Below are 10838 nucleotides of genomic sequence, written 5' to 3'. Positions count from 1 at the left end.
GAACTCTTTGAACTACGAGTGGCTTGATTCCTGCGAGGGATACGTAAGCACCCTGAGGTTGGACTTGGGAGCAGCCGCAAAACCAAACACACACGTTTTGTTTCTTTATGATGGAATCAAAGGGTTTTCCCTTGAAGCAAGGGATTGTAATTAAGAGACTTGCGTCTCGAATGGGTCGAACCTAAAATAATAAAACCCCATTATTTAATTAGTGGTGGTGAAATTGTGTTGGGAGGTTCACATTTATCTCCAACACTCTAGTGAAGGTTTTAAGGGTTTTGAATCCAGAAAAGTTGTCATGAATGATATGCTTAGTGCTTTGAGGAATGAAAAGACAAGAATAATTGGGATTTGCGAGATGGGAGGTGTGGGTAAAACCACAATGGTGAGAGAAATCATCAAGAGATTACAAGGAACGAATAAGCGGTTTGATGATGTTGTGATGTCAACTGTCTCCGCAACTGTAAGCATTAGGAAAATTCAAGCTGAAATTGCAGAGTCACTCGATATGAAATTGGTCAAGGAAAGTGAATCTATAAGAGCACTAAGGCTGCATGAGACAATCAAGGATAAAAGAATCCTGATTATATTAGATGATGTATGGTCAGAGCTTAAATTACAGGATGTAGGAATTCATTTTGATGTTGGACCTACAACTAATCAAATTCAGGAAGGGTGCAAAATTTTGTTGACATCTCGAAATGAAGAAGTTTGTGAAGTGATGGGGGTGTAAAGATGACATTTTTAGAGTCCAAGCCTTAAATAAACAAGAAGCATGTGAGCTTTTCAGGGCGACTGTAGGTGAATCCATGGACAATGATCCTGAGTAGTGGCTTCGTATTGCAGAACTGATTGTAGATGAATGCAAAGGTTTACAGTGCAATTTCATTAATTAATTTTGGGTTAGATGAAGATATTACAGATGGTTTGGAGTGCCAAAAACTTGATCTTCTACAACTGATAAATTTCTCCGGTTCAGAATATTCCCACCACTTTAAAAGGTTGAAAGAACTCAAGGTTTTAGCTTTCTTGGGGATGGATATGTCAAGTTATTTGGCCTCGAAAAGATCTCTAGCGCTTGGACAACCCAAGTACCTTCATACCTTGTGTCTAGAGGATTGTAAATTGGGAGACACATCTCATGTTATTGGAGTTTTTGAGAATTTAAAGATCCTCAGCTTTGCTCGCTCTGAAATCAGTAAGTTGCCTAAAAAAATCAGAGATCTTCAACGATTAAGGATTCTAGATGCAACATATTGTAAAGGACTTGAAGAAATTCCATATGGTGTCTTATCCAACTTAAGGAGGTTAGAAGAGTTGTACATGGCAAAAAGCTTTCTCAATTGGGGGCCAAAAATAGAAAGCAAGGACGAAACGAGCATGGCAAGCCTTGATGAGGTGACGTCTCTATCTGTTCATTTAAAAGTCTTAGCCATAGAAAAACCTTATGGTCAGATGGTGCGGAATGATGAGCTTCTCTTCAAGAACGAAAATATAAGATTTCATGTATCTATCAATACTAGTTGGTCATGCAATGCTGGAATGCCTGGTTATCTGTTCGAAAATAGTTTGATGCTTAGTGGTGATGTAAAGGAATATTTGGAGATTGGAGCAATTAGAGACTTCTTGAAGGAATGTGAAGACTTAAGCCTAGACCACACGTACAATTTAAAGAGTTTGATGCTTGATCAGTGTTAGAAATGTGCCCTAAGAGCCAATACATTTGATGTAATCTCCTTAGAATACATTTCGTATATGATATATAAAGGGCAAACTTATTTTGTTATCTTTTACATCGTGTAAAGAAACAAATGTCCAGGGTATGCTAAATAAGAGATAAAGTAATCTAAAGAAGATTAGATTCATGAGACCTTTAATCTCTAACTGTAGTATCCCAAAATGTTCCTAATCATAGGTTATCAAATGGACATTGATAAACCGTCAAGATTAGCACATATTATGTATGCTCAAGTGGGAGGATGGTTAGTCTCAAACCATTTGTGTAGTTGACACTAATACAAGTATGTGGGTACTCATTAGTGAATGAGCACACTGAACGCGATCAACCGTAGTTCTCGTATGGAGTATTTATCTATATGTCAAACGAGAACTCATAGTTGCAATAATGCAAATTAGTCCTTAGACCTGAGGCATCATGGTTGTCCTGTGATGCGTTATTGATCTTTGATAGCTCTTAAAGGCAAGCCGTAAAAGATTTGTCTTAAGTGTTGTTGGGATCTCTTAATTCATCATAGGGGTATGTGAATGTACAATAAGGAATCTCTACTTTTGATAAAGAAGGAGAATGTTTCAAGATGTGATTCAGTAAATCTTTGGCCAAAGTATTTTGAGCTTGTTTTAGAAAGTTGTTCTTAATCATGTTCTTTTGAATCACATGAGGTTGTAAATCATATTAGGGGTTTGACATAATCAATCCGTACCCTAATAATATGATTTGAAACATTGTATAAGAGAAGGACCATATTGCATTGCAATTCCAACTGAATAGGTTCTTCATCTATTCTGGTTAGCCTGGGTAGCCTTGATATATTGCTAGATGTCACTCTTGGCTTGTGGAAGTCCTAGGATTGATTGTGATCAATCCAAATAAAGGAAGAATTAAAAAGGGGTTTTAATTCCAGTTGGTTAGAAAGAGTTCTTATATTTTCCCACTGCCTTGCTAATTAGAACCTAATGGATCGCACACCTTAAATGGTTAACTTTGAGTAATACAAATGAGAATGAGGAAATCAATTTGATTGATTTGATGTGGATGATTTACTACGTGTAAAAACGTATTTGGGCCTCGGTAATAGTTAACGGAAAGCCCAAATGGTTGGGTATCAAGCCCAAGGGCTTAAGACACCTAAATATTATGGTTTAAGTGTCATAAGGCCCAATTTTGGAAGCCCAATGGGGTTTGGCCGAAAATGGTTAAGTGAATGTGTATGGGAATTGTTTCCATAAGCTAATTAACACACAAACACAAACCAACATCAACCAAATAGGTTTGGGAGATCAAAGAGAGATAAAAGAGAGTTTTCAAAAGTGAAACACTTTCATCTTTCAAAGTGGTTTAGATTGAAACCAATCTTGAGAATCTTGCACTAGCATCCAAGTATTCTCAAGATACTTCTTCTCATCTCAAGGTTCCATTGGTGTGGAGACTTAGAGGCCATATACTTTTGTGGCTCACATGGAGGAGAAAGATCAAGGAGCAAAGATCAAAGATCAAAGAGGAGATCAACAAAGAGGAAATCATCAAAAGAAGACCAAACACAAATTGGTTCATATAATTGCTTCAAGGGTAATTAGATCTTATCCTTTCTCTTGAATTTTCATTTATGAAAAACATATCAATGTTCATGGCTTAAGATACTTGGAAGAAGTTTTGTTTTTGAATTTAAACAACCACCATAGACTTCCGCTGCGATTAATTTGATTAAATGCATGTTTAATATTCAAATGAACTTTGGAAAAATATTTTGAAATTCTTACAATCAGTTCATAATTGTAAATCATTTTGTACCCTTCTAGCTTATGATTTGGTTATGTTTTTGAGTTAAACTTTTGCTTTTAATCTCTTTTGTGTTTGTCATTCAGTTCATTGAGCTCTAGATATCACTTGAGGCATTTGGTGCAAAATGGTGCAAAAACGTGCAAAATGTGCAGTCTGAGTTGGCAACTCATTTCGGCCTTAACTCATTCATCCGAGCTTGGATTGGGCCAATTCTTGTGTGGTTGGATCAGAGACATTCTGAACTTCAAAATGGACATCTCAAAGTCATCATTTGATTCAACCAAGCCCAATTCGTAAGCCCAAGAAGTTGTTCATCATGCTGACTTGCAGATGAGCTCATTGCTTGCTTGGTCATGATGAGCTAGGCATGAGCTATTGTTTCTGGTTGGAAGCTTGGTCATGCTGACATGAAGATGAGCTATGGCTGCTGGTGGGAATTGTTGGTGAAGTGCAGCAGCCACAAGAGAAAAGAATCTAATTTTCTAATACAAGTGTTGTGTGCATTAGCCATATTGAATTCAGACTTCTCATTCCATTCTCCCTATAAATACCACATTCAAGGTGTGTAAGCTTGGGATTCACAACCCCACAAAACCCTCTCCATCCATCCTCAAACACTTCCATCATTCCCTAAACACATTCAGAAATCATCCTCAAACATTCCTAAAACCCCAAACACTCCAACAATCAATCCAAAGCTCTAAACAGCCCCAAATCATCAAAACTATCCCAACAAGTCTCTCTTCCATTTCCCTACGAATTTCATCTTTCTCAGCCATCACCACTCACTCAAACTCATCCCAAATCACCTCCATATCCTTCATACATCCTTCTAGAAGTGGGGAAACTCTTGGACAAGCATTAGACGTGGAGAAGCCCTTTGAAGAAGCATTGGACACCACAAGAACTTCATAAATTGGTTTTTTCTACTCTTGTTGCATTCATTATGTTTTCTCATTTCTGTTCAAGTCTCTTTTCCAATATGAGTAGCTAAATCCATAACTAGGGCTTCGATGTAACCTAACATGAATATTATGGGTTTATAAATTTCAAGTTTCAAGTTTGATTCATGATTCATGTTCTTATTCATTTTGCCTACTTGCCTATATGCTGACCGGAATGCTTAGCTACCATTTTGATTTGTGTATCTTGGTTTGAATTAAGAGTAGACACCATGCTTTAATTCAAATTGAACTATGAATAAGAAGAGTGTGTATAGAATTCGACAATCTGGATTAGATACACACTTGGTTGTCTAAAATGTTCTTCTATGCTTAATGGATTCCTAATGCTTAATTTTAGGTTAGACAACAAATGATCAAATTAGGGAATTAGGAATACAAGGTTAGGACCAGACACCATGGTTTAATCATACATTAGCTAGAATCAATCCTTGAATTTGAATTAGACTTGTCACTTGAATCCTTATAACCTAGAATTGAATTGTTATGGTGAATCGAATGCCCTAGTCTCCAAATCTGCTTTTCAATCTTCAAAACCACCCTTGCTGCACTTGTTTACTTATTTCGTTTGCAATTTCAGTTTGTTCATTTCTTTCTATAATCACAAGCATTCTCACTTCAAAGTCCAATTTAATCTGGCTGTATTTGTTTTTAAACTCACTCTTGCTTTAAATTCTGTTTTAGACTTAACTTCCTAATTTCTTGAATTTGGTAATCTAAGTACATAACTAAGTTTAACTTCTCAGTCCTCGTGGGTACGACCTCGTACTTGTCTTGCTATACTACTGATTGGCACATACACTTGCGAGTTAATATAAATTAACAACAATGCTTTTGAAGCAATCTGATGATCAAGGGGGCTTTCAACGCTTGAAAGTTTTATCAATCATGTGTGACAACAACATAGAGTATCTTATGAATGGAATAGATTGGACTCGTCAACATCCAGACAAGCGCTCCTTTTTGAACTTAAGATCCATTGCAATTCACCATTGTGATAAGTTAAAATATCTAGACAAGTGCTCCTTTATGAACTTAAGATCCATTGCAATTCACCATTGTGATAAGTTAAAATATGTCTTTTCACTATCCGTAGCACAAAACTTGGTACAACTCCAAAGCTTAATGGTTGAATGGTGTTTTGACGTGGAAGAGATCATATCAAATGAGAGAATGGAAGATGATAATGCATCTCACATGATAAAATTGTCCAAATTAACTTTTTTGGAGCTTCATAAACTGCCCAAGCTCCTTGGTTTCTACACGAGCAACCAAGATGACTCTACCTATAGGCCCCGTTTGGTTCACGGAATGGATTTGAGGGGAAATCACTTCCCATGTCATTTCCCAAGGAATGGGAATGAAAGATTCCTTTCCCACGTTTGGTAATGTTGGGAAAGTAACCAGGAGATTTCACTTTGTTTCCTTTCCCATGTTTGTATTGAGTAGGAATGGAAAACAAAGTTTGTATAATTTTCCAATTATAGCCATATTAAATTAAATAAAAAAAGAATGCATTTAATGATACATTGTAATTATAAATTGTTCATAGGGACAAAATAGTCATGAAAATTGTGCATTGAATGTTGGCTCATTTTCCCAAACTTTCCCATGACGAGGGAAAACAAAACCCAAGTTAAGAGGAGGGCTTCACTTTCCCCCCTCCTTTCCCATGTGCCAGGCAACCATTTCCCATGCCTGAACTTACCAAACATGGGAAAGCAATTGAATTACCATTCCCAAGCCTCCTTTCCCATGAACCAAACGGGGCCATAAGGTATATATGTATCTAAATATGTTAGTTAAACAAATAATTAATCTTTTGATGCTTAAATGGTACATATGCTTTTGCAATAAATATGTCATCGAATATTGATTTTTGCGTTATTATTTCTACATACATAAGTTAGAATAATAGTTAAGTTTGTCTGCATATGCAATAAATGCTTATTGGTAAATAGTAATTGAGGGAAATAGTGGGTAGGAAAGGGATTTCTCAAAATTTATAATAGAGGATGTGAAAATATAATTAAGGCAATTTGGAAATAAGACAAGTGGTGGAAGTTCATTACTTATGTATTTCTTTCTTTTTGGCTCATGTGTAAGTTCATTATTTATGTAGAATTAATTAATGTACAGATTATAAAGCCCAATGATGAAAGTGTGAACAAGATGAAAGAGATTAGGAATGACAATCAAGTTGTTGGGTCGACCTCATCTAAATCAAAAGTAGCACAAGTGGGAGCAAGTTGTAATGCACTATTTCCTTCAAATTGCATTTCATGGTTACCAAATCTAGAGAAACTACAAGTGAGGTCTTTGAGAAAGAAGCAATGGTTAATAGAAGACAGTGAATCAGAGAAACTAGTGGTATTTGATTTAGAAGGGCATGTCTCAGCAATTTCTCAATTACAAAAATTGCAAGTGGTGTTGTTAGATGAGCTTGAGCACTTGTGGAAGAATGTTCAACTTGGATTCCATGGTTTTCAAAATGTAAGATCTTTAGAAATTAGAGATTGTAAGAGTCTGAAATATCTATGCCCTTATGAAATTTACAAGCTCCTTGTGAATCTCCAAGAAGTCCTAATATATAGCAGGATGTAAGAATATGGAAACTATAATACTGGCAGCTGCTTCCATAGAGGACAATATCCATGAAGAAGGGAAAGAGATAGGTGGCAGTGGCGCGATGACTTTGTTTCCCAAACTACTAATCAATTGCTTCATAGTATCCAACTTGCCAAACCTCAAGATATTTTTCCCTGATGCCTATTCTTTTGCATGGTCCTCCTCCACGAGAACTATGCAGGTTATTAAGTGTCCCAAATTACTGACATTGGGTTTTGCACCAGTAAGCAAAAAGCTGCCTGCAACAGTTGTAGAGAATTTGAGTGATGATCATGTAAGAGGTAGAGAAGAATCAGGATCTGGATGTGCATCATCAATTGTATCTGGATTTGGATGTGCGCCACTAGTCTGATTACAAAGTTGTCCATCTACTCGCAACTTTACTCAAATATTGCCCCGCCCTGTAAATAGAGAGGTACGTCATTATTCTAAAGCAATATTTAGTGTCAATTTTGTGAAAATTGGTCTTAAGTACAGATGTCATTGAAGATAAAAGATAAATAAAATAAAAAAGAAAAGTTAAATGGGCTTGGCCAAAGCACGGCCCATGACAATTGTAAACACTTGTTCATTTTCATTTGGGAAATGATCACCATTATTTTCGCAAACCGTCTTATTGATAATATACAAGAATTAAACTGCTTAGTTAAACAATAAACAATACTGGTACATTCTTTTTATACGAATACTGGTAACTAGCTTAGTTCAACAATAAACAATTCATTTTTCTTTTTTAAACAACGTTCTTGATTTCTAGAATGTGATAATATCTCATATGTTTATGATTGAAACACTAACAAATTAATATACAATTACTTTTCTACCCTTTTGTCAGGTTATGCCGGCAAATCTTCATACCTCAAGTGATAGCGACAATCTAGAAGATCTCCATGTAGAAAGTTGCGATTTATTGGAAGTGATATTTTTGGTTCAGGAAACCCCTTCTACTCAAGCATTTGATAAGTTTAGGGAATTGAAGTTGTATTTTTTACCAATGCTGAGCCACATATGGGAAAAGGGTTTACAAGTTAGCTCAGGCTTTGGAAACCCGCGAACACTACTACAAAAAGGGCAAAAGACTACCAGTAAACAACGACGGTAGATCAAATAACCGTCGTTGTTTTTTAAAAGACGACGGTAATAGAAACCCGTCGTAGAAACATACTTTAAACACCTAAAAAACGGCACAAGTATAGATATTTTGAAACCACGACGCACCAAATTAAAAAAGCGTCGTCTTATTACAAAGGTATTTTCAGAGTTCAAATCTGAACCTAAAAACAACGACTGCATCTATGAAATCAACGCCGTAGAAAGTAAAGACGACGATATAAAAATAAGACGCCGTGTTAATTAATTAATAAACACGACCCAATTTTCTTAGTCAACGACGCATAAATTCAAAGGAATCTACGACGGTTAATTACAAAAAAAATCGCCGATTTAAATAAGTTACCACGACTGTAAATATAAATTTATCGACTTTTTAATTATACTATACTACGACGGTATCCATAACTCTACTGTCGCATAATTGTACTAACCACGACGGTTTGTTAAATTAACGACGTACAAATTTTATGCCATTATTCGTCTATCATTACTAGAATGAACTCTGTTCCTCATCATAATCGAACCAGAATGAACAAAGGCAATGTTTTAGAAGTGGATGATGTGCCAATTACTCTCACAAGGAGTTTGAGGGCAAGAAGCTTGTCTCAGCCGCCAAGGAAGGTCTCAAGCTTGATGAGAGTGAAGACGAGGCAAAGAAGAAGGAAGAGTTGAAGGAGAAGTTTGAGGGACTCTGCAAGGTTGTGAAGGATGTTTTGGGTGACAGAGTGGAGAAGGTTGTGGTGTCTGACCGTCTGACCGTGCTGGACTGCCAACATGGAAAGAATCATGAAGGCTCAGGCCTTGAGGGATAACAGAGCGGCTGGGTACATGTTGAGCAAGAAGACCATGGAGATCAACCCAGAGAACCCCATCATGGAGGAGCTGAGAAAGAGGGCTGATGCAGACCTTGTTCTCCTTCTGTGCAGAAAGACAATTTTGTAGATGATGTGTGCGTGTTTGTGTCTTTCAGATACACAAACGCGCACACACATCAACATCCAAACTGAAAAATGAAAGCTCACTCCTCGATTCCCATTTTCATCAAAATCAACTGTTTCTTCAAAACTCCTGTGTAGCAAGGGTGGAACCAGACTTAGAACCTGTTGTGGGTTGTGCCCTCGTATGCCTTCAAACGGGCAAGTGCGGCTGCAAACCCATGCAGGTTCTAAGGCTGGTTCCACCCTTGCTACACAGGAGGATGTAGCAAACCCATGCTTGGCCCTAATGCAGACCTTGTTCTCCTTCTGTGCAGAAAGACAATTTTTTAGATGATGTGTGCGTGTTTGTGTCTTTCAGATAGGTGAGAAAAAGCGAGGTGAGACAGAGAGGTGAGAAAAAGTTGAAACCCTAATTGAAAAATGAAGACGACAGAAAGACAGAAAACCCATTATTTATAAACAAATCTTATATACCACGTCGGTTTTTTAAATTATCGACGTTTATTTATAACATAAACGTCGTTTAAATTTAAAATAAGGTCGTATATATTATTAACAACGACGCTATATAAAAACGACGTTGTAATTTTTTGGAAAATTAATTTATTGTGTAATTAAAAACATTACACGTCGGTATGAGTAATTAATACGACGTGGTATTAATTTTTCACGTCGTTATTATTGAATATAAGGTCGTTGGGTAAATTGGAAAATGAAGATTCATCTTTTTTGAAGAAACATGCGTCGTGTAATTCGATTTAAAAACGTCGTTTCATTAAAATATACCGTCGTTGAAAGTAATATTATAGGGCAGTGTTAACAATAGCGCCGTATAATGTATCATACTAGGGCGCATACTATTAATAGCGTCGTTTTTATGAAACGGTTTTTTATTATTTTAAACTTTTCGCCTTCCTGACCCATACTTGCACTGTTTCCAAACCCGAGAAAAACTTTCAAGCTTTTCTCATTTTTCATTCTCCAAGAACTGTTTCAAACTTTCAAGCTTATCTCCTCTTCGTCTTCATCTCCTCTTCGTCTTCATCTCTGAACTGAAACACCAAACTCCAGAAGAAAGCTTTCATCGCAAGCAAAGGGTAAGCATTTCTGAAAGGATTTTTGTTCCTGTTTTGCATGCACATATCATTTTCGTTTTTTTAAATCTTTTTACATTTTTTCTTTCCAAGTTTGATAAAATTTGCAGACAAAGACGAAAAGTTTCCAAGTTTGAACACTACTCTGGTTCTTTTACTTCAACTAAATAAGACGACGGTGGCTTGTTATTTACGTGGTTAGATTTATAGACCACGACGGTTCGTCAGTCACCCTCGCGTCGTGTGAAAGTGTTCGTCGTTGTTTTTTAAAATGATATCCTTTTTTGGTTTTTGATTTTTAAGGATATATTCACCGCATGTTTGATTTCTCTGAACAATGGTTTTTGTTTCGAAAATCTTTTTAATTATTTTTCTGCTGAAAATATTTTACGTTGTTCCTAATTTGTTTTTGTGGTATAGACGACGGTATATTAATATTTACGTCGTTTTATTTTCAATACCACGTCGAATTTTTATTATTAACATCGTTGTAATATTTAATACTCTGTTTTTGATTATATCATAAGATGTCGGTTTTTTATTATTGACGTCGTTGTAATATTTTATCACGTCGGTGATTAAT

At 36.3% G+C, this 10838-nt stretch overlaps 1 protein-coding gene across 1 annotated transcript; it reads left to right on the top strand.

Annotated features, from left to right (window-relative positions):
- The first annotated feature begins 298 nt into the window (after positions 1-298).
- On the top strand, positions 299-733 carry LOC110765026 (putative disease resistance protein At5g63020). Its single transcript, XM_021968078.1, has one exon. It carries the CDS (start codon positions 299-301, stop codon positions 731-733), a length of 435 nt encoding a protein of 144 aa, XP_021823770.1.
- Positions 734-10838: the final 10105 nt, after the last annotated feature.

Source organism: Prunus avium, chromosome 2, assembly GCF_965620075.1.
Source record: "Prunus avium chromosome 2, drPruAviu1.hap1.1, whole genome shotgun sequence".
NCBI lineage: Eukaryota > Viridiplantae > Streptophyta > Magnoliopsida > Rosales > Rosaceae > Prunus > Prunus avium.
Note: the sequence above shows the minus strand (reverse complement) of the source record. Positions and strands in the feature narration are given on the sequence as shown.

What these genes read in the sequence shown, in the direction of transcription:
- LOC110765026 (XM_021968078.1), top strand. Translation starts at nt 299, where the DNA reads ATGAATGATATGCTTAGTGCTTTGAGGAATGAAAAGACAAGAATAATT.